This window comes from Meles meles, chromosome 16 (assembly GCF_922984935.1).
Source record: "Meles meles chromosome 16, mMelMel3.1 paternal haplotype, whole genome shotgun sequence".
NCBI lineage: Eukaryota > Metazoa > Chordata > Mammalia > Carnivora > Mustelidae > Meles > Meles meles.
The window spans coordinates 39,677,733-39,702,677 of record NC_060081.1 but is presented as its reverse complement, the minus strand read 5'-3'; the positions used below and the strand labels follow the sequence as shown (position 1 = coordinate 39,702,677).

The 24,945-nt window shown below is 41.7% G+C and overlaps 1 protein-coding gene across 1 annotated transcript in view; it reads left to right on the top strand.

Annotated features, from left to right (window-relative positions):
* Positions 1-4,133: 4,133 nt before the first annotated feature.
* DTD1 (D-aminoacyl-tRNA deacylase 1) overlaps positions 4,134-24,945 on the top strand; it is a 175,998-nt gene continuing 155,186 nt past the window's right edge. Inside the window, exons 1-3 of the mRNA XM_045981176.1 lie at positions 4,134-4,275; positions 10,755-10,845; positions 12,677-12,912. Coding sequence (XP_045837132.1) covers positions 4,233-4,275; positions 10,755-10,845; positions 12,677-12,912 — 370 coding nt within the window. The 5' untranslated portion in view covers positions 4,134-4,232. The remainder of the gene's footprint in view (positions 4,276-10,754; positions 10,846-12,676; positions 12,913-24,945) is intronic.

Sequence of the window (24,945 nt, the reverse complement as noted above, 5' to 3'; positions counted from 1 at the left end):
GTGGCTCAGTCAGTTAAGCCTCTGACTTTGGCTCAGGTCTCCATCCCAGTCCTGGGATCCATTCCCGGTGCAGGCTCCCTGCTGAGCAGGGACTCTGCTTCTCCCTCTGCCCCTCCCCCTGCTCGTGCTCTCTCTTTCTCTCTAAGTAATTAAATAACATTAAGAGAGAGAGAGAGAGATGCCAGAATATGAGGGAAGAACTATGGGATGGTGCTGGGAAATAATGGGGAACAGGGACGCTTTAGTCTCTGTGGTCAGAGAAATTCTGTCTGAAGAGAAAGCCTTTGAACTGAAAACCTGAAGGAGAGGAGCAAGATGTACAAAGAATAGGGCGAGAATATACCAGATGGAGGATCAGCACCCGCTGAGGTGCTGAGGTAGGAACAAATGGATTTGCTTGAGGGATGTAGAGAAGACCACCATCTGGAAACAGAAGAGTATATACTCTAGGAAGACCACTTTTATTTCTCTGTAGAGAATGGATTGGAGCGGGAAACAATGTGGCAGTACGGAGACAAGTGAGAGAGTGGTGGTAGAAATCCCAGTGAGAGATGACGGGGAGCATGTGACAGGATGACATGGCGGTTGAGAGAAGAGGGCACTTGGGGGTGTGTTTTGGAGAGTGAGAAGATTTGTTGATGGACTAGATACCTGGGGAGAGGGAAAGGAGGCAACTATGAGTCACTTATGACTGTAGTAAACATTGGAGCCATTTATTTAGATAGTGATGACCCAGGTGGTGGAGTATGGAGGGCTTGTGGAGTTCTAACACCAACCGCTGTACTGCAGTTCGGTCCTGGCACTAAGCATGCAGGCTTAGCTCCCACGCAGCAAGTTTAAGGGGCATGTCCCCAACAAGGCTGCTTTTCAGATTCCAGGTTCATTTCAGGGGTCCCCAGGTCATCTGTATTTATGACCAAATTTGCAAATTTGGGAGTTTCTGTGACTCCCTCGTTTGATAATTTGCCGCAATGACTCACATGATGGGTCTTTCTGGTGACCAGCTCTCCATTTGAACTGACTTAATAGCATAAAGTCAGAGGTGATAAAGGGGCATGAAGAACAAATCCACTCCTATCACATGGGAGATTCTGAGGACTTTAGAAGGTCTGTGCCAGAAACCCAGAACAAAGATCAGACACATTCTTTGTTATACAACAGGGTTGGAAATCCTGAGTTCCTTTTAAAATCTATTCACTTTGTGACATCTGTGACTCATAGAAATGGAGATGTGAAGAAGGTATTTGGAAGCACAAACTCACAGGAGATATCTGGAGCAGAAATGAAAATGGGAGAGTTAGTGGCATGAAAATGGAATTTTAAATATGAGAATGGAGAGGAAAAACCAGAGCACACAGGGCTCTGAAGGCTTGTCACATGCAAAGTGGAGGGGAGAAGATGGGGAAAGGAGGGAACCCTGGGGAGAGTGGCAACTGAGAAGCCAAAGGAGAAGGTATGCAGAGGGGAGGAGGTCCTTCCAAGGGCAGAAGCCCCTGGTGTTGACCTTTCTGAGTTCACTAAATGCAAAAAACTCTGGTGTTTTGGTATGTTTTTAGAACCTTAAGATTTTTATTTTATTTATTTTTATTTTTTTAAAAAGATTTTATTCATTTATTTGACAGACAGAGATCACAGGTACGCAGGCAGGCAGAGAGAGAGAGAGAGAGAGAGGAGGAAGCAGACTCCCCGCTGAGCAGAGAGCCCAATGCGGGGCTCCATCCCAGGACCCCAAGATCATGACCTGAGCTGAAGGCAGAGGCTTTAACCCACTGAGCCACCCAGGCACCCCAAGATTTTGATTTTAAAGGAATCCCTACACCCAATGTGGGGCTCAAACTCACAACCTTGAGATCAAGAGTTGCATGCTCTACCAACTGAGCCAGCCAGGAGCCCCTAAAACTTTTATTTGAAATTTCCAACTTACGGAAAACTAAGGTCCCTTCCCTTCCAAATTGCCAACATTTTATTTCATTTGGTTTATCACTCACTATATTTTCTCTGTATATATATTATTTTTCTCCAAACCATTTGAGAGTAAATTGTAGATATGATGTGCCTTTACCTCTAAATACTTCGGTGTGCATTTTCTATAAACAAAGATGTTCTCTTACATACAAATCAGGAAATTAATATTGATTTCATGCCATTATCAAATCCAACAGTTCTCAAAGTGTCCCGCTAGAGGACTTGTGATTGCCAACTCTTTCTATAATAATATATAGACAATATTTGCCTTTTTCGCTCTTACTCCTTCAGGAGTGTACAATGTGGGTTTCCAGAGGTTCCATGGTGTGTAATGACCTCATTGCTCTACTGTTAACATATAGTGAATTTATTATTGTTGTTTTTGAATGTATTATAAATCAATGTTTAACGATTTTTCTTTGTTGTAATTTCTAATACAGTAAATCTCTTTAGATATAACCCAGATAAACAAAAGCTATTTAGGGTATTCAATAATTTTTAAGAATGTAAAGGGATATTGACAACCAAATGTTTGAACCATGCTGATTAAATGTAAAAAAACATCAAACTTTAAGTTTTTCTCAGCCTTAGGTTCTCTGGTTGGGTCTGAGAATTAAGCTGACAAAGACAGATTAACGGGTGAAAAGTACACAGACCTAATTACAAGACACGGAGCCTTCGCAAGAAAATGTGGGGGGCGCCTGGGTGGCTCAGTGGTTTAAGCTGCTGCCTTCAGCTCAGGTCATGATCTCGGGGTCTTGGGATCGAGTCCTGCATCGGGCTCTCTGCTTGGCAGGGACCCTGCTTCCTCCTCTCTCTCTCTCTGCCTGCCTCTCTCCCTACTTGTGATCTCTATCTGTCAAATAAATAAATAAAATCTTAAAAAAAAAAAAAAAAGAAAATGTGGCTCAAAGAAACAGACTTGTGTATTCCTATGCTATTTTTGATGGAGAGTGGACATCATGGAGGAATATAATAGGTCAAGGAGTATGAGGTAAGCATAGTAAACAGGGGGGGAACTTAGCAAGGTCTCTTTGTTCTGGCCATCCCTTTGTCTTTGCAGATCAAGTTGTAGGGAGGGCACACAGGGATTTACGACTGGTTTCAGGAGAGAAGGGTGATGGGAAGTTCAGAGTGACTTTTCTGATTCCGCTGCTTTCTTAAGCTCTGTTATGGTATTCGATATGCCAAGGTGCCATATTTTGGGAGTAGCCTGTTCTGAATGTCATCACTCTACACCCACTAATATTATTAGAGGGCTTGGAGAAGAAGGCATGCTGAGACGCGCTTATTTTAAAATTTTATTTATTTATTTATCTTAAGATTTGAGACAGAGAACAAGACAGCCACAGAGAACATGAGCAGAGGAGGGGGGAGGGGAGAGGCAGAGGTAGAGGGAATAGCAAACTCCCCTCTGAGCCGGGAGCCTGACTTGGGGCTTGATTCTAGGATCTTGAGATCATGACCTTAGCAGAAGGCAGACACTTAACCCACTGAGCCACCCAGGCGCCCCTGAAAGGGGCTTATTTTTCTCAGCGATAATAATTTGTTAGAGTAATACTTGTACAGTCCTTTGCGGCTTTCGAATGATTTTTACACAGTCTATTTTATTTAAATCTAACAACCCTGGGTGGGGGAAGCTGCTAAGTATTAGTATTAGATGAATTAAAATGAGAGGCTCATAGAGGTCTGTGCAACTGCCATGGCATGGTTAAGTCATATGAATACTTACATACCATTGTTAAATAGCTATTTTAGGAAGCAGATTCTATTTTGTCTGGTTTTTGAGAAGACACCAAGGCAGGAAGACAAGGGAAAAGGAATTTGGGAGCATCGGGACAGAGGAGTGTAAGGGTGGCAGGGAAACACAGTATTGAGATTCAGGACAAAACTGGGATTTAGGGATGATTGGCTCTTAGGTCGGGAATGTGAGAAACACAGCTGCCGCTTGGGCAGCGGTTGAGTCTGTGTAGGGGGTGGGGACCGGGCGGGGGTTTCGGGATGCGGTGGGGGGCTGGGCCCACCTGTGGCTGGGGCGGGACCGAGGGAGGGGCGGGACCTATCACCAGGTGGGCGTGACCGACGCGGGCGGGGCCGACCTGTGGATGGGCGTGGCCGACGTGGGCGTGTCGCCGCCAAACTGGTCGGACCGGGCCGTTCTGCGCGCTTCCTGGTGTCACCCGCAGAGGGCGCCGGCCGTCGAGCCGCCTGCAGAGTAGCGAGGCCGGAAGGAGCGCGGCGCCGCCCCGCTCGCCCCAGCCGCCGCCATGAAAGCAGTGGTGCAGCGCGTCACCCGGGCCAGCGTCACAGGTCAGTCGGGCGGGGCCGGGGTCGGGCCCGGGAGGAGCCACCCCTGACCCCGCGCCCGGCAGTCCCCGGCCGCCCCCGCGAGGGTTCCCCCGGGCCGTCCCGAGACCGGTGCAGCAGCTGCGGGCCCTGGAGAGCTCGCCCCGGCAGCCCGGAGTCTCCGGGTTGGCTCCGGGCGCGGCCGCGGCCACAGAGCAATCCACGTGCCCCGCGGGCCCTGCGGCGGCTCTGGCTGCAGGGTTCTTCTTTGGGTTCATGATAAACGCGGCTTATTATCGTGTTGTTTTTGTTTCGTATTGTCTTGTTTTGTTGTTTGTTTTTGGTCCCGAGTACAATGGCCCGTTCTTCGGTGGAGTGTTGCACAAACAACACGTAGGCAGCATTTCCCGAGCAGGGACACCACCATCCGCCGCTTACAACATTCTGTTTTTAAAAAATTTCCCGTTTTTGCCCATTGTCTACAGGTCCCAATTTTTATGGCGCGTGACTGCCAATAAAATGCACAGATATGAAGAGTTGTTCATATGGATGAGTTCTGACAGTTGTGCACATCCACGTGACCGCCCAGACTCGATACAGAATGATCCCCGCCCCCAGGACACCTCTCTTTCTCCCTTCTCTAACCCTGCAGGGGTGGGGTCAGAATCTAAAGAATTCTGGATCCATTATTTCTGTTTGCCACCAGTTTCTTGTGGACCTGGCCACCCAGCCAGTTGTCATTGCTGGATCACTGTAGTCTAGTTTGAACATCAGAGATTCAGATGATTTATGTATATAAGGTAGTCGTTTTAAAAAGTCAAACCAAGATAAAAAGATGTTAAAAAAATTTTTAATGACTAATAGTAGATTGTATTCTAGTTTTTGTGTGTGTGTGTGTTTTTTTTTTTTGTTTTGTTTTGTTTTTCATACTTATAGTATTGTCTCAGCCCAAGTAATTCCAGATATCCTTTTCTTCAGCCAGTCCACAACAACTATGTGTTCTTGGGTCCACAAAAGTTTAGATTTAAAAACAAAGCAACAAAATTCCCTATAGAAACAACCAAACCCAGCAAAACCATGTATTTAGATGTGAGAGTCTACTTTTCAGGGCTACCTAATGATTTCTAAGCTGTTCTGTTAACTGGTTTTGAATACGGTCCTGGAGTAATAGGGAACAGAATAGCTTTGGGATTTATGGGCTTTTTAAAACAAAGTTTTTTGGCCTTTCAGTTAATATTTAAATTAACTAAAATGGGAAATTAATAGATGAAAAGGTTTTTTGCTTTTTTCAGCAAAATCTTGCATTCTGCTCTATGTGGTCATCACCAACAGTGAGTGAACTTTGAGGAAATTAAGTTCTGATCTTCTCTTGCACTCTTCATTCTGCTGATCTGACATATTGAGAACATGTATTTTGTGAGATTTGCTGAATAGTTTGAGTGATTTTAATTTGCTATTTAAATTGGGTGCTTTTAGTTAAAAAACAGCAAACCTGCATATTAAAAAAGAGAAGCATATTTAAAAAAAGAGAAGGGTATTTAAAAAAAGGAAGGGTAGGGGCGCCTGGGTGGCTCAGTGGGTTAAAGCCTCTGCCTTTGGCTTGGGTCATGATCCTAGGGTCCTGGGATCGAGCCCCACATCGGGCTCTCTGCTTGGCAGGGAGCCTGCTTCCTCCTCTCTCTCTCTGTCTGCCTCTTTGCCTACTTGTGATCTCTCTCTGTCGAATAAATAAATAAAATATTAAAAAAAAAAAGGAAGGGTATTAATTGTGAGAAGTTGTTAAATAAAATGGAATTCTCTCTCAGTGCTGGAGGGAACTTCAGCTTAGCCAGGCCTTCCAGCTGAACTGTAGTGGAAAGATTTTCTGATTTCTTTAGAATGTGACTGGCTTCTCCGAAACGTGGTTGTACACGAATGGCATTTTATTATGGGGGTTTTAAAATGTCACTTTCAATTTTATGGTTGGGACAGAGGACAATAGGAGTCATATCTTAGTATGTGGCAGACTCAGTGAGATTGGTCAAGTACATTTTGATGTCTTAGCGTGGTTATTGTGATAATCTAATTTTAAAACTGTTATTATAGAACATTTCGAACATGTTCATTTGGTTACTCAGGCGGCAAAGTGTGGTAACTCTTAGGTCCTATCATTCATCATCAGCAGCTAACATCTGAATAGAATCATGTAATGTTGGGAAGGGGATCTAAAATGGGCTTGGATGAGTTAATTTGAGAGGTTGTGAATTCTTCTTGAAGTAGAGGTCAGTGGTGATGCCAGTATGCATGGGTAATTGACTGAATATCTCAGGTCTTTTCTAGCCCTGTGATCTGTTGTCTAAAATGGTGATTTTCAAGTTTTTTTCCCCCTTGGAAATTAATTTGTCAGTAATAAAAGAACCCTTTGGGTCTCCTAGTTCTTCTACTTGTCCCTGGAGGGGAGAACAGAACTACTCCAAAATAGGAGAGGAGACTATGTTATAGATAGACTTTGGGGCATAATTTGTTTCTTATTAAGACAGTAATAGGTTATACAAATGTTGAAACTCTTCAAAAAATTTTTTTAAAAAATTTTATTTATTTATTAGAGATTGAGAGAGCATCAAAGAGGCAGAGGGAGAGGGAGAAGCAGGCTCCTCGCTGAGCAAGGATTCCCCTCTGGAACCATGACCTGAGCCAAAGGCAGATGCTTAACTGACTAAGCCACCCAGGTGCCCCCACCTCCTTTAAAAATATTTTTAAAAATTTTATTTATTTGAGAGAGAGCATGAGAGAGTGGCTGAGGGAGAGGGAGAAGCACGAAACTCTTCAGGTAGTGATTTGAATCACTTTGAATCGTGATTCTACTTTTTAGAATCTATTTCAGAAAAGATTTAGAGGGATGAATAGGCAGAGCAGGGAGGATTCTTAGAGCAGTGAAATTACTACTCTGATACTGTAGTGGGGGATACATGTTAATGTATATTTGTCCACATCTGTAGAATGTACAACACAAAGAGTGAACCCTAATGTAAACTATGGACTTTGCATGATAATGATGTGTCAGTGCAGGTTCATCAGTTTTAACAAATGCACCCCTGTGGTGGGGGATGTTGACAGTGGGGAAGTGATGCACATATGGGGGCAGTGAGTATAGTACCTTTTTCTTTTTTTTAAAGAGGGGTTGTGGAGCAGAGGGAGAGGGGGGGAGAGAGAATCTTAAGCAGGCTCCATGACCAGGGCAGAGCCGGATGCAAGGCTTGATCTCATGACCCTGAGATCATGACCTGTGCAGAAATCAAGAGTTGGACACTGAACCGACTGAGCCACCCAGGTACCCTGAATCTCTGTATCTTTGCTCAGTTTTGTTGTGAACTTAAGACTGCTCTAAAATGTTAAGTCTAAAGTCTAGTATACAGAGGTTTTCCCCACAGTGTTATTTACTGAAGTGAGAATTTTGAAACAAACCATATATCTAGCCAAAGGGGATGGTTAGTTGGTCCAGTGGATAGAATAACTATTCCACTTGATGGGATGTCACTATTAAAAGATGTTTAGGAAAAGCTTATAACATGAAAAAATCCTTATGCACTGTTAAAAGATGGGACACAAAAATTTCTGTACAATATTATTACAGTATTTGAAAACAAATATGGAGTAAAAACTGTGGATAGAGAAAATATCAAAAGGAAATCATTGAGGGCTTCCTGGGTGGCTCAGTTGGTTAAGCGTCTACCTTTGGCTCTGGTCATGATTCCAGGGTCCTGGGATTGAGCCCTGCATTGGGCTCCCTGCTCAGTGGGGAAACTGCTTCTCCCTCTGTCTGCCTCTCCCCCTGCTCGTGCTCTTTCTCTGACAAATAAATGAATAAAATCTTTTAAAAAATTTTTTTAAAAAAGGAAATGATTGAAATATCAAAGTGCTTGTCTTTGGTGTTCTTTTTTTTCCTTCCTGTTTCTTATATTAATGCTTCTGCATTAATTTAATGGTGGCTATAACTGAATAACCATTATATTTAAGCTGTTAAAACATATCTGGGGAAAATTAAAAATATATATTATTAATATTATAAGAAAATAATGACTTCTTTAAAGAACAAATAAAGCCAGAAGCTTTTTCTAAAGCAACACAAACAAGCCAACCACCCCAATTGTTTACTGGTTATTTCAGGATAGATTATTTCTGTTTCAGCTTCTGAGTCATTGGCTCAAAGGACTGTAAATCACTCATAGTCCGTTATAAGCAGAGCAGCGCAGAAGAAAATACTTTTTAGCATAGAAAGAAGAAAAATTAAGTTTTACTGGTATTTGGGTTGGAATGTGTTGATGCTGATACTCCCCTGGGGTCTGCATGTCAGGTGGTCCCTTATCAGGTGAAGGAAGAGGGGGGTTTCTCATTCTTTCCTTAGCTTGCAGGATATGACAACACTTTTCAGTCTATGATGCTTTGTCAGGTATATTTATAGATAATATTATCCAGCAGAAGCAAACAGGAGAATGCAGAGTCTGCCCTTCTCCTGATTGGAACATTAGGCTAATAGATGGTAAAATAACAAGATGTCAGTAATCTAATGAGAGTTGGGAAAAAGTTGGCCAAAAATTGGGCACCTGAGTGGCTCCGTCAGTTCGGTGTCCGCCTTCGGCTTGGGTCATGATCTCAGGGTCATGGGATTGAGGCCTGCCTTGGGCTCCCTGCTTAGCTGGGAGTATGCTTCTCCCTTTTACTCTCCCTCTGTGTTCTTTCTCTCTCAAATAAATAAATAAAATCTTTCAAAAAAGTTAAAAAGGTGGCCAAAAATTTTGAAAGTTATGAAGACTTAACATTTGATGTATGGATTTAGGTTCACCATCATAACAATGGATCTTGGCCTAAGAACTGTGCTGAGATACTGCATAAAGTAGTGAAGTGTACATTTGACTATAAGTACATACACAAATGTTTGGAATATATATTCACAGATCTGTTTATTTGTGGGTGAGGTGCACAATTGAAAGGGATTTGGAGGTCATTGGCTTAGAATACAAAGTTTAGTACCAAACTGGGAAATAATAGAAGTTTGCTGACTTAAAGCTTAAGTTGTATTTATTTAATTATTTTCTTATTTAAAAAGATTTATTTATTTATTTTAGAGAAGTGGGGAGGGGCAGAGGAAGAGGAGGAGAGAGCCTCGAGCTCTGGAGCCTGACACAGTGTTTGATCCCATGACCCCAAGATCATGACCTAAGCCAAAACCAAAAGTTGGATGTTGACTGACTGTACCGCTGAGGCACCGTGAAGCTTATCTTTTATTCATTTATTTTTTATTTTTTATTATTATTTTCTGATGTTTCTTTCTTTTCTTTTTTTTCTTAAGATTTTATTTATTTATTTGACTGAGAGAGAGAGAGCACACAAGCAGAGGGAGCAGCAGGCAGAGAGAGAGGGAGAAGCAGGCTCCTTGCTGAGTAGGAAGCTTGGTGCGGGGCTTGATCCCAGGACCCTGAGATAATGACCTGAGGTGAAGGCAGCCGATGAATTGACTGAGCTACCCAGGTGCCCTGAAGCTTACCTTTTATACTATGGTTTTTATGTATGATGTATTTATCTTTTTGTAGTAAGTAGAAAAATTATTTCTTTATTTTTCTGACATAAATGTCTGTTATTTTGTGCTGTCTCTATATTGTGTTACCATATTTGCTGATTCCCAAGAAAAGAAGGTATCTCCTTTCAGAGAATTAATACTGGATTAATAATTAATTAAAGCTGGATTCTCTTGGGAGGAAAACTGTTCTGTTTTTACGGATGGGCATGTTCTGCCATGGAAAGTTTAAGGTGTCTTACCTATGGTATCACAGATGAAAATGTGGTCCTAAAATTTGGCTTAGTGGTTGTTCATTTAAGACTTATTCATTCCAGATAAAAAAATCAGAATGTGGTGTCTGGGTGATTCAGTTGGTTAAGCTACTGCCTTCGGTTCTGCTTGGTGGGGAGTCTGCTTCTCCCTCTGACCCTACCCTTCTTGTGTTCTCTCTCTTTCATTCTCTCTCTCTTAGATAAATAAAGAAAATCTTTAAAAAAATCAGAATGGACATAAATCTTGATTATCTTACAGCATTTATGGAACTCATTTTAAAAAAATAGTTTTAAAATTTTATTTGTTTACTTGTTTATTAGAGAGAGAGAATGCGCTCAAGAGATGGGAACATGAGCGGGGTTGGTGAGGGGCACAGGGAGAAGCAGACTCTCTGCTGAGCAGGGAGCCTGATGTGGGGTTTGATTCCAGGACTCTGGGTGCCACCCAGGCGCCCCTGTGAAACTCATTCTTGAGTACCTACTGACTTTGTCAAAGAAGTTATAAGAAGTACGTGTGATGCTCTGCCTACTTGTGGTCTCCCTCTCTCTGTCAAAAACATAAATAAAAAAAAAAAAAAAAAAAAAAATCTTAAAAAGAAGTACGTGTGATGTTTAAACATTCCTCTGGTTACTTAAAAGTGTGTCATGGCACCTGTTTGGTTCTGAGTTTTTTTAACTTTTTGTTTCCTTTCTAGTTGGAGGAGAGCAAATAAGTGCTATTGGACGGGGCATCTGTGTGTTGCTGGGTATTTCTCTGGAAGATACACAGAAGGAAGTGGAACACATGTAAGAGGCACATTTTGAAGTCATTGCTATCTGAATGGGATGTGTAATAGTTCTATTTCTATATTTCTGTCTACCTGCCTATGTACTGACCTTTCTAAATTATATACATACATACACTGGAACTTTTTAAAAAAATTTTATTCATTTATTTGATAGAGATCACAAGTAGGCAGAGAGGCAGGCAGAGGGAGAGAGGGAAGCAGGTAGGCTCCCTGCTGAGCAGGGAGCCTGATGTGGGGCTTGAGGGGCACAATCCCAGGATCGTGAGACCATGACCTGAGCTGAAGGCGGAGGCTTAACCCACTGAGCTACCCAGGTGCTCCATATACACTGGAACTTTGATAGTATTTTATTCCTATGAAGTGAGCTTCTGTTATCTGTGTCCCATTGATGTAATAGGGTTATCTCCGTGTTTCAGATGAGGAGACTGAGGAAGACTAATTTGTCAGGTGACACCCCCTAAGTTAGTAACATAGCTGGAACCCTGCGGCCTTGGTCCCTATCTGTTCCTTTATCTCGAACCATTCTCTTAATGCAGAACTGAACTTTTCTTATGAATGATTTCTCTTCCCAGTTTGAGCAGTATGATCTGGGCACCATTTATGCATTTAAAAAATGCTCAGTTGTCCATTGTACGCATAGCATCTGGAGCTCAGACAGTTAAATTACTTGCCTAAGATCATGAATGCCTATGTAGCAAAAAGCTTGAATTCACGTTAGATTCTAGGCTCCCTGACTTGAAAGCTGGTGCTGTTTTTACTGGGATGGGGGAGTTTGTCATTGCTATTTCCTGACTGGCTCTCTAAGTACAGGCCGCCTCCCCCATCCCCATGTTTGCCCTCCCACCCCCGGCACCTCATGGCACATTTGCTTCAGATGTATGTAGATCTGTTTATTCTGCCTGTTGGTGCCCATACCTGGGTATAATTCCACCCATGGTCCCTTCGTATTAGATTGGAATCAGACTTGGAACTTAATTCCCGCTAAGGACTAAATGTTCCCTGGTCTTCTTCCTTGCCAAAGTGGCTGCTCTTTGTCATCCACATTTGTAAGAAAGGCCCTCCTGGGGCACCTGGGTGGCTCAGTGGGTTAAGCCTCTGCCTTCAGCTCAGGTCATGATCTCAGGGTCCTGGGATCGAGCCCCACATCGGGCTCTCTGCTCAGTGGGGAGCCTGCTTCCTCCTCTCTCTCTGCCTGCCTCTCTGCTTACTCGTGATCTCTCTCTGTCAAATAAATAAATCTTTAAAAAAAAAAAAAAGGCCCTCCTGGGGCTCAGGAGGTGTGTAACACAGTTGTCAGGGAAGCTATTGCCAGGACTTTTTGCATATATGCAGTAACCTTGAGTTTTCTCCAGGGTGTTTGCCCAACAGTTCATTTTGAGTAGCTCAAAGAAAGGGTGTAAAGATGGGGTATTGTTTATTCCAGCATAAAGATTGAATTCTTCCGTAAATTAGAATTGGACCCATGTCTTGGCACTTCCACCAACCTGAAGGAGCAGTGAGTGAGTGGTTGTTCTTAGCTCTGGTTCCCATGGGTAGCTGCTGGGGGGACTGGCCAAAAAAAAAAAAAAAAAAAAAAGGAATCTCAAAACAGTCCTGTGATGTAGGGTCTGTTACTATCTCATGTTATAGGTGAGGAAACTGAGGTAACTTTCCCAAGGCCCAAATAACTTTCTCCTTATGTCTTTACATATATGTATTATGTATAATTATTATGTCAGCATTATGTCCTTATTCGACAGGATGCTGGTGACACTTTGGAAGTATGGAGTGCATTGGCGGGGGGGGCTTAACGATTCTTCAGGTAGCTCTCCCCACTGTTTTCCTCATAGGGTCAGAAAGATTTTGAACCTGCGCGTGTTTGAGGATGAGAGCGGGAAACACTGGTCAAAGAGTGTGATGGACAAACAGTACGAGGTGCTCTGCATCAGCCAGTTCACCCTCCAGTGCGTCCTTAAGGGCAACAAGCCTGACTTTCATCTGGCAATGCCCACAGAGCAGGCAGAGAGCTTCTACAACAGCTTCCTGGAGCAGCTGCGGAAGACATACAGGCCGGAGTTCATCAAAGGTAGGCAAGAGGGTGACCCAGCCCAAGAGGAGGGTCTCTGGGACATGTCCAGAAGGGGGAAAAGGAATCTGCAATTACAGTATCTCCTTGTCCATAAAGTTTGTTGTTTGTGCTTATTATTTCCTTGAAACAACAGAGTGGCTGCTTTCTTCTGCTGTGGTCAGAGTCGGAGTCCTCTAAAGGCCCCTGGTACTGTTTATCCTTCTTCATTCTTCTGTTCACGTGTGAAATGTTTAGCAACCCAGAAGTGTGTTTGATACAGCAGTGTTTCATTTTGCTTGCTTATCATGTCTGACAGAGAATACAGGGTAAGCCACAAATGTGAGCCATGTGTCATTTTTAATTTCTTATAGCCATATTAAAAAAAAGTAAAAAGAAATAGGTGAAATTAATTTAATTTAATTTAATTTTTTTAAAGATTATTTATTTATTTATTTGACAGAGAGAGAGATCACGAGTAGGCAGAGAGGCAGGCAGAGAGAGAGAGAGAGGGAAGCAGGCTTCCCGCTGAGCAGAGAGCCCGATGCGGGACTCGATCCTAGGACCCTGAGATCATGACCTGAGCTGAAGGCAGCGGCTTAACCCACTGAGCCACCCAGGTGCCCCCGTGAAATTAATCTTATTTTATTTATTTATTTATTTATTTTTTTAAAGATTTTATTTATTTATTTGACAGAGACAGAGATCACAAGTAGACAGAGAGGCAGGCAGAGAGAGGAGGAAGCAGGCTCCCTGCGGAGCAGAGAGCCCCATGCGGGGCTCGATCCCAGGACCCTGAGATCATGACCCGAGCTGAAGGCAGCGGCTTAATCCACTGAGCCACCCAGGCGCCCCGTGAAATTAATTTTAAAAGCACATTTTATTTAACCCAAATATATCCACAATAATATGATTTCACCTCACAATCAATATAAAAAGTTGAGATAATTTTTATTCCTTTTTGGTGTGAAGGTTTTCTAAATCTTGGTGTATAATTTATACATACAGCCCATCTCAGTTTGGACCAGGTACACTTCACGTACCTAATACCCTTGTGTGCTTAATGGTTGTCATTATTGGACAGTGAAGGTGTAGGTCTTTGCTTAACTGCTTATTGGTGGGAAAATCAACCTGATTTGACTGAGGCTTAGTCTAGAAAAATGCCTTGGAATAGTGGGCCTGGTTTATGAGAGAATTGTAAATCTGAACTTAATGAGTCTGTTTAAGGGGGCATTCATATTCTGTTTTCATGTTTCAGGGGGGCAGATTGCATTTAATGCCATCATGTTTTGCCTTTTATTTCAAAGCTGTTAGAATGTTTAGCCTCCTTTGGTAATACATCTCAATGTGAGACTTTTCTTAGTAGAATGTCTCAGTATCTAACTGTAGTTTCTTTTGCTGCCATCATATCTTTTTGTAGAGTCTAAGAGTTGTTAATAGTTAACTCTGTATTATCTCCTATACTTTGACTTTCTCTGGAAGAAACAAAGCTTGGTCCCTTATTTATTGGATCTATTTTAGAAGTTACTGCCTGATTTTGGATTAGAAGTTACTGCCTGATTTTGAAGCTCTGTAGCAAAGCCCCACATTGAGGGTTGTCAGCTTAATAGATTCACTTTTTTAGAAGAGTGATATTTCTATCTCTCTTCAATATTTTTTCTTCTCTCAATTCTCCTCTTAGCTGTGTGAAGTGTCCCTTTGCCATGATCAGGATACCCCTGCCTTAAATCAAATCCCACTCTCTCCTTGGGTCCTGGTGGAGTAGAATGTATTTGCCTCTTCTGGAAATAATCCAAGTTTAGAGCTCCATTCATAATTCTGGTCATGGATGTGTCCAGTACTTTTTCCCACCCTGTGTCCACCAGGATTCTTTGGCATGGCTTTGTTGCAAAAATGTTTCTTCCCCGCTAATTAGTAATTAAGTCAGGTCCTCTGAATAATTATTTCTCTTTGCTAAGCTGAAGATTAAATGCTGTCATCATTGTCTTTTGTGCTTGGTAATAGTAGAATCATCCCATTTCTGAATAATCTCAGACATATTTTAGAAGGGCCTTGAAAGCATGAGCACAAGGAATATTATAAAAGTGTAAATAAAGGCACTTTAAATGGGAGAACACTAGTGGTTGTTAAAGAATGCTGAAGTGAAAACAAAACAGCTTTCATCTGAGTCCTTAAAGAGGAGTGTTTTGTGTTCCTTTTACTTTTTGAAGTGGTGTGTATTTTATCCAGATAATTCTCTGAAGTACCTGAAGCAATGTACTATAAACACTACAGTTTTATAATGGACCACAGCTTAAGTTCATGGGGATATGATACATCTGATCATTTTGATAAAAATTGACATGATTTATGCAAAGAGTTTTAATCACAATTTATTTCCAAATCCTTTGGACTTTGAGAAACACTTCAGTGGAACAACAGTGCCTCTCTTCCTCTTTCAGCTTTTTATCTCTTTTATGGTCTTTTGTAGAACAGGAAGCAGAGAGCATGTTTTGCAGGCTTGCTGTGTTTTGCTTAATTTTAGGTTTTTGGTTTCCACTCCAGTTTGGAATGCCCTCTGAGTGGAAAGGATGAGGGAACACAAACCAACTGCTAATAAATACGTTTTCTTTATTTTAGGGTTCTTGGGGCCACTTTGGCAGTTTCAAGACTTAAAGTAGTTTAATTTCCTTTTTGAAAAAAAATTAAGAAAAATTTTTTTCTAGTTTTATAGTGCAATTGACATGGAATACCCTATTAGTTTTAGCTGTACAGCATGATAATTTGATACATTGGTATATTGTGAAATGATCACAATGCTAAGTTCAGTTAGTTCCTTAACTCACATAGTAACAGTTTATTTTTCTTGTGATGAGAACTTTTAAGATCTCCTCTCCCAGAAACTTTCAAATATGATACAATATTGTTAACTTTGGTCACTCTGGCATACCATATCCCAGAATTTATTTATCTTATAACTGGAGGTTTGAACCTTTTGGCCACCTTTACCATTTCACCCACCTTCTACCCCCTGCCTCTGGCAACCACCAACCTGTGCTCTGAATCAATGAGATAGGTTTTTTAGATTCTGCATGTATGGGAGATTGTGTAGTATTTGTCTTTCTCGGTCTGACTGAAAGCCCGTAAGGTCCACCCATGTCCTTGAAAATGGCAAGGACATCCTCCTCCTCCTCCTCTTCCTCCTCCTCCTCCTCCTTCTTTATTTTTAATGGCTGAATAGTATTCTGTTGTGTCTATATACCACGTTGTCTTTATGCTTTCATCTATCAGTGGACACTTAGATTGCTTCCATGTCTTGGCTATTGACTTTAATTAGACTTTGCATTTATTTTCACTCCTTTGCTCTTTTTTTTTTAAATATTTTATTTATTTATTTGACAGAGAGAGAGAGATTACAAGTAAGCCTAGCAGCAGGCAGAGAGAGGGGGTGAAGCAGGCTCCCTGCTGAGCAGAGAGCCCAATGTGGGGCTTTTGATCCCAGAACCCTGAGATCATGACCTGAGCTGAAGGCAGAGGCTTAACCCACTGAGCCACCCAGGTGCCCCACTCCTTTCCTCTTTAGTGACTGGAACTTTATTTTATTTATTTATTTATTTTTAAAGATTTTATTTATTTATTTGACAGATAGAGATCACAAGTAGGGAGAGAGGCAGGCAGAAAGAAAGAGAGGAGGAAGCAGGCTCCCTGCCAAGCAGAGAGCCCGATGCAGGGCTCGATCCCAGGACATTGGGATCATGACCTGAGCGAAAGGCAGAGGCTTTAACCCACTGAGCCACCCAGGCACCCTGGAACTTTATTTTAAATTTATATTTATTTTATTTCTCTTAACTTGTTAAAGATTGAATATCAGGAAGACTGTCCCCTTTATTCCCTGTCTCTATTCCCTCGCCGCCCCACCTTTCATGCTTTTCCTCACTAGCTGCAGCTCTTTCCCTTAGGCCCAGCCCACCTCAACTGTCTAGTGAACTAGACCTTATTGCTTTATGACTGAAGCATGTGGAGGTATGATGAGTTCAGGGTCAGCTTGGGCTGGATTCCCTCTGTCATCACTGTTGTGACTGTCTCTTTGGGATTCTCTGAGTCCTGCTTTCCCCTGTGTGTTTCAGCCTTGTCCTCAGGCAGGCCTTCTGCAGGGTGGTCATGATGGTTACAGTCTTCACAGTTCACCATCCCAGGAAGGAGAGTAAGTCTTTGTCTCTGCATTTCAAGCAGAAGTCCTGAAGGTCACTTTGATTGGGCCAGCTTAGGTCCCATGGCCACCCTTTTTTTTTTTTTTTTAAGATTTTATTTATTTATTTGACAGAGAGAGATCACAAGTAGATAGAGAGGCAGGCAGAGAGAGAGAGAGAGGGAAGCAGGCTCCTTGCTGAGCAGAGAGCCCGATGTGGGACTTGATCCCAGGACCCTGAGATCATGACCTGAGCCGAAGGCAGCGGCTTAACCCACTGAGCCACCCAGGCGCCCCCATGGCCACCCTTAAACCAATATGGGATGGACCGCGTGACTCAGTTTAGGTCATGTGTTTCGTAGAGTATGGAGTTGACCTCCTGGGGACCACCTGGAGCCACAGTGGAAGTCTGAGGCTGTTGGGAAGGGGGATGGGAGAAATGCCTTCTGGAAGGGCTATCTGAAAGTACCACTTGTGTGTCCTTGACTTGCTCTGACTGCCTTTCTAGTAGTGGGGATGATGAGGGGACTGTCATGATGTGTGTGCAGTTAAGGTGGGTATCCCTTTTCTGGTTACCTGGGAGGGAGGAGCAAGTGCATAATGCCCCCAAATGGTTCTTTGAGGCCTTTTCTGCCCCAGTTGGCCTTGAGTTGGTACTTGAAGCCAAGTTGACCCAGCACACTCTCATGACCAGAATTCTCAGCACCCTTGACCTGTTTGGGTGTAGTCTGTTTGGAACTCTCGGGCTTTGCTTCTGCCATGGCACCCCTCCCCACTCTGGTACAGTGACCCTTGGCCTTGTGAGAGTATCTCCTCTTCTCAAGAACTTGCCTACCTTGTCTTATGCTCCTGTTCACTATTGCTGCATAAAATATTATCCCAAAACTCAGTGGCTTAAAAATAACCCTTCTGTCTTCCTCAGTTTTGTGGGTCAGGAATCTAAGAGGGGCTTGGCTGAGTGCTTGTCTCTGAGCGCTATGGTGTTGGCTGGAGCTGGAGGATCTACTTCTATGATGGCCTGTGCATATCTCGCTCCTCCCCTCTTTCCCATCTTATCTTATTCCCTAGGGTCTCTCGCCATCACTTGGTCTTCTTATAGTCTAGCGGTCTGAGGGTAATCTGATTTCTGACATTGTGGCTGGCTTCTCCCACAGTGAGAAGTCCAAGACCAGGTGTTTCAAGAGACAGGAAATGAGAGTGCCATCCCCTTGAGGCCAGACCTGAAAGGGGGTATAGCATCACTTCTGCCATATGCTATTGGACAGAGCAGTCACACAGCTCACCCAGCTTCCGTGGGAGGGATGTAGACCAACTTTACAGTGGAAGGGATGTCAGAGTTTGTGGCCATCTTTTACCCTGCGTAGCGTGTAACAATGGTGCTCTCAAAGGGTTTTTCCTGTTCTCTGGCTCTTTTTCCGATAATTGATTTAGGGAGAAAAACCCAGTGTGTATATTCAGTTTTTGCCCTCTACTGCAGAATGAACCAGAGGCTAAGGGTGCTTTATTGGACACCCAGACTGAGTGGGCCCAGGAAACCAGGTCCAGATGTGGTCCTCGGCAGCCCATTGGGAATCTCCATCCTTCAGAAAGAGCACGGAAAGTATTATTTAGTGGGAGGCATTACATGCTGTCAAAATTGAGTATTAAACATGCATTGCTTTTATAGTTAGGAAAAAGTAAATGTTATACCAAAATGAAATAGTTGAGAGAGAGAGATCTCTGCTCTCCAGCTTCTTGTTCCAACACTGAGCCATTTGTAATGGGCCCAGGGAAGCAATCACCTGTTGGCTTTGTTGAGCAAATCAGAAGCTGCCATGATATTAAAAAGAGCTACCTGTGTATTCCCTGTGGGCTCTGATCTCTTGTGGGCGGCAAAGAGCTAGACCAATGTGGAAAGACATTTCAGGAGAGCAGCAGCTCTCTGATTGCCTCAGCTCTGTTCACTCCATGGGACATCCATTACTTCCAGGGCTCCTACAGGTTTGTTCACAAGAGAAGGCGCTGGGAGGAGGAAGCCCACATCCAGTATTTGCTTTGTGGTTAGTGTTTAATTTTTATGGATTTGTTTAATATTCTACTCTTTTTACTACATAAAGCATGTTAGCAGCCTGAGTGAGCTTTCGGTGGAAGCCTTTTATATAGTTAAGCAAGGGTGTGATGCCAGAGGCATTATTGTTAATGTAAATTTTGGAAATCACAGCGTGAGATCACATCTTCATTGTTGATAAATGGCAAGGCTGGTGGACTGTGTTATAGGCCGATGGCTCTCATGAAATCTGATGCAGATGTGTGACTGATCTTGGCCAAAAAAGTTAGTTTTCTGTCACTGCTTCCTTTCCATTCATTCTCTTCAGTGATCTGCTTATCAGCTTCCTTTATTTCTGCCTGTCTCTTCAGGTCTTAGACTTATACTAACTATATCATCTCTGTGACTAGTTTACCTTCGTTTAGCTCAAATTGCAAACTATATCTATTTTTGTTTTTGTTTCTTTTATTATTTTTTTATTTTTATTTTTTATTTTTTAATTTTTTATTAATATATAATGTATTATTTGTTTCAGGGATACAGGTCTGTGATTCATCAGTCTTACACCACTCATAGTGCTAACCGTGTTTTTGTTTCTTTTAAAAGATTTTATTTTTAAGTAATCTCTGCCCAACTTGGGGCTTGGACCTATATCCCTAGTATGAAGAGTCACATGCCCCATTGGCTAAGCCAGCCAGGCTCGCTCCCCAATCCATTTTTGTGTTTAGATCCTAGCTTTTTGTGATTCCTTGATTTGCTTTGTTGATTTGCCAAGGTGAACAATAGCATACATTTTGCCAGTTCTCCTTTCCCCACCTAACTGTCTGGAGCCACATTATGCATAGTGTCACAGATGTCGTCACCAGTATCCTGTGTTAATGGCAGAGCACCTTACGCATCACACCGTAGATGCCCAGTTATTTTGTGTGATGAGTGCCCCTGGGCCCAGGGAGATGAGGACATGCTCATTTTGGTGGCTTTACTATTTCATCCATTTGCTTCCTCCCTGCCTCTTTCTCCCTCCTGTCTTTATTGTCCTTTGAACCCTTTTATTTCATTTTCTGAGTCCCTTCATACTTCTGCTTGTGAATTGTGGGATCAACCTCTTTTTCTTGCCCACTAGAGTCTGTCATTGCAGCTCAGTTGGAAGACATAAAGGCCATTTTTAAAAAAGAAGATGCAGGGGCACCTGGGTGGCTCAGTGGGTTAAAGCCTCTGCCTTCGGCTCAGGTCATGATCCCAGGGTCCTGGGATCGAGCCCCATGTCAGGCTCTCTGCTCAGCAGGGAGCCTGCTTCCCCTCCTCTCTCTGTGCCTGCCTCTCTGCCTACTTGTGATCTCTCTCTGTCAAATAAATAAATAAAATCTTTAAAAAAAAAAAAAAGGAAGGTGCAGGTATAGATGTGAAGAAACTCACTGTTGTCATAATCTGAGGACATGAAATAACCCAGGATGAAAGGAAGAGTCTGAATTTCTCAGTGGAAGTAGGGCAAATTTAAAATCATATTGTTTTGGGGTTTGCAAATTCAGAAATGTTGATAAATTATTTGGCTCTCTATATTTTCTTCAAACAAAGGGTGTATTAAATAATAGGGTACATGGCATTGTGTCTCAATTGCTTTTTCTTTCTTTGGTGTGCTCTTAGGGGATCCTCCATTTTACTAATTTTTTCTTTGACCAGGTCCAGTTTGGAGTTTAGCCTGTCATTTGAGTTTTAAGTCAGTAGCTTATTTTTTATTCTCAGTATTTATTCTTTCTAAAATTAACTTATTTTTTATTGTGGTAAAATAAACACTTTTTAAATGTAACATAAAATAAACCATTTTAAAGTATAGAGTTTAGTAATCATGTACTCACAGTGTTGTCTAACCATCACCACTGTCTAGTTTCAAAGCATTTTCATTACCCTGAAAGGAAACCCTATGCCCATTAAGCAGCTGCTTTCCCTTCTCCCCTACCCTTAGCTCTGGTAATCTGCTTTTGGTCTCTATGGATTTGCTTCATCTGGATATTTCATATAAGTGGAACCATACCATCAATATGCAGCCTTTTGTGTCTAGCTTCTTTGACTTAGCACAATGTATTCAGGGTTCATCTTTTGAACATACATTGTGCATACATACATACATTGTAGCATATCATCAGTACTTCAGTCCCGTATATGAAAAATATCCCATTGCGTGAATATGTCACATTCTGGTTTTCTATGCATTCATTGATGGACGCTTGACTTGTTCCTAACCTTTCAGCTATTGTGCATAGGGCTGCCCTAAACACGTGTGGACAAGTTTTTGTTTGAGCACCTGTTTTCATTTCTTTTGATTATATACTCAGGAGTGGAATTGCTGGATCTTATGTTAATTCCGTTTAACTTATTGAGGCACACCAAATTCTTTTCCACAGTGACTTTTTATAGTCCCACTGGCAGTGAGGGTTCTGGTTTCTCTGCATCCTGCCACAGTTGTTATTCCCGTTTTAGTTTTTATTTATTTTTTGATTATAGCCATCTTAGCGGGTGTGAAGTGGTATAGCATGATGGTTTTGCTTTGTAATTTTCCTAATGGCTAATGATATTGAGCATCTTTTCCTGTACTTGTTGGCCATTTGTATATCTTCTCTGGAGAAATGGCTATTGAAGTTCTTCACTGATATTATTTTATTTTTATTTTTAATTTTTTAAAAAAGATCTTATTGATTTATTTGTCAAAGAGACAGAGAGCACAAGCAGGGGGAGTGGCGGGCAGAAGGAGAAGCAGGCTCCCCGCTGAGCAAAGAGCCCAAGGACCCTGGGATCATTACCTGAGCCAAAGGCAGACACTTAACCCACTGAGGCATCTCATCTCCACTCATTTTACTTATTTATTTTTTTTTAAGAGATTTTATTTATTGACAGAGATCACAGGTAGACAGAGAGGCAGGCAGAGAGAGAGGAAAGGAAGCAGGCTCTCACTGAGCAGAGAGCCCGATGAGGGGCTTGATCCCAGGACCCTGAGATCATGACCTGAGCCTAAGGCAGAGGCTTTAACCCACTGAGCCACCCAGGCGCCCCCAACATCTCCACTCATTTTAAAATTGAATTGTTTGAGGGGCACCTGGGTGGCTCAGTCACTTAAGCACCTAGCTGTTGATCTCAGCTCAGGTCTTGATCTCAGGGTTGTGATGTGAGTTCAAGCCTTGAGTTGGGGCTCACAATTAAAATTGAATTGTTTTTTGTCTTCTCGTTATTGAATTGTAAGTAATTTATAAATTCCAGATACCAGATCCTTATTGTATGATGATATATATTATATGATTATATGATTTACACATATTTTCTCCCATTCTGTGGGTTGTCCTTTCACTTTCTTGATAGTGTCCTTTGATGCACAACAGTTTAAAAATTCTTTTTTTTCTTTTCTTTTTCTTTTTTTTTTTTGGCTCACCATGGAGCTTGAAATCATGATGCAGAGGTCAAGAGTCTCATCTCCCCTGAGTCACCAGGCACCCCTGAAATTTTTTTTTATTGAAGTGTAGTTGACGTACAATATTATATTAGTTTCAGCTGTGCAACATAGCGATTTGACATTTATGTATATTATAAATGCTCACCTTGATTAAGTGTTTCTACCATCTGTCCACATGTAAAATTATAGCAGTATTATACACTACCCTGTGCTTCACTTTATATCCCTGTGACTTATTCATTTTATAACTGACAGTTTGTACCTCTAATCCCCTTCACCTATTTCACCCATCCCTCACCCCTAAAAGTTTTTAATTTGATAAAGTCCAATTTTATTCTTTTTTACTTCTGTGTTTTTGGTTTTATATATAAGAAACCATTACCAAAGTCCATTGTCATGAATTTTAACCTTATGGTTTCTTTTTTTCTTTTTTTTAACCTTATGATTTCTTCTCAGAGCTTTACAGTTTTAACCCACACAGTTAGTTCTTTGATACCTTTTGAGTTAATTTTTGTATATGGTGTGAGGTAAGGCTCTAACCTCATTCTTTTGCATGTGAATATCCAGCCGTTCCATCATCATTTGTTGAAAAAACTATTTTTCCCCACTGAATGGTCTTTGTACTTTTATTGACTATATATGTATGGGTTTATTTATGAACTATCCGTTCTGTTTCTTTGTTCTGTATGCCTGTCCTTATGCCAGTGCACACACTGTTTTGATTACCATAGCTTTGTGTAGTAGCTTTCGAAATTGAAAATTGTAAGTCTTCCAGTTTTGTTGTAATTAATTTTTGGATAGGTAATATGATCAGATAGTTCATACGTCCAAATGATATGAAAAGGTCTGCCTTGGGAAATTGTTGTCTACTGTTTCCCTTACTGTCTGTAGGTAATCACTTTTAATTAAATTTTTCTGTCTTTCTAGTGTTTCTTCATGGACATGTGAGCAAATATAAATATATATGTCTCTTTTTATACAATGGTAGCATCTTTAACAAATTATTTTAAAAAAGATTTCACAGTGTGTTCTAGAGATTCTTTCCTTAATAGTTCTTAGAGAACTTCCTCACACCTTTTGGAACAGCTGTGCAGTGTTCTGTGGTGGGAACAGAGCCTAGCTTACTTAATCTATTTTAAATCTTATTTAATCATGTGGAGCATGGAGGCATGACCCTGAGATCATGACCTGAACCAGAACTAAGAGTTGGATGCTCAACGGACTGAGCCATCCAGGCACCCTTGCCTTTTTTTTTTTTTTTTTTTTTTTTTTTAAAGTACACTCCATGCCCAGCGTAGAACCCAACACAGGGCTTGAACTCACAACCCTAAGATCAAGACCTGAGCTGGGATCAAGAGTCAGATGCTTAACTGACTGAGCCACTCAGGTGGCCCAAGGACAGACATTTCTGATACTAATTTTTTGAAGTGTCTTCTGGATTTTGAATCATAGTTTCTTAGGATTTCTATGACACTTCTTACTCCAAAGCTACAAAGAAATCTGGATATTCCCCTCCTAGTTGTTTTATGCTTTCACTTTTTGATTTTGAAATCCTAGATCCATTTGGAGTTTATCTTGTACAGTATAAAACATAGATCCAAAATTTATCTTTCTCAGGTGGTTATGAGATGGTTTCCCAAAACATTTATTTAAAAAACCCTCTTTAGGGGCACCTGGGTGGCTCAGTGGGTTAAAGCCTCTGCCTTCAGCTCGGGTCAAGATCCCAGAGTCCTGGAATCGAGCCCCACATCGGGCTCTCTGCTCAGTGGGGAGCCTGCTTCCTCCTCTCTCTCTGTCTGCCTCTGTCTACCTGTGATCTCTGTCTGTCAAATAAGTAAAATCTTAAAAAAAAAAAAAAAAAAACAAGCCATCTTTACCTCCACTAATCTGAGATTCTGACTTTATCCCATATTAAATTCCTGTATGTGTTCATGAATTGTTAAGTTTTGTTTCTATTCTGTTTTTGTTTTCTTTTAGTCTATATGATGAAGACACACTTTCAGTTATTGAAGATTTTGCTATGCCTTCTATAGGGTAAGGGGAGTCTCACCCACTTTGCTATGCTTTCTATAGGGTAAGAGGAGTCTTACCCACATTGCTCTTTGGAGGTTTCCTGCCTATTCTTGATTGTTTTTCTATATGAACTTTTAAATCAGCTTGTCTAGCTCCAGAAAATAATCTGTGTTATTTTTATTTGAATCACACTTATCATATAAATTCATTAATCCTGTGGTGGATGATGATAATTACCCTCTAGCATATTTTGACTGTTTTGTGGCCATGGGGACTCCCTGCTCAGGGGAGGGTAAGAGTTTACAGGCTTAGTCCTTCAGTCTACCTTTGAGCCTCTCTGAGACTACTTCTGCCTTATGTCTTTTCTTCCTAGAGGCTCTGAACTGGATAGAACCCTGCTGTGAA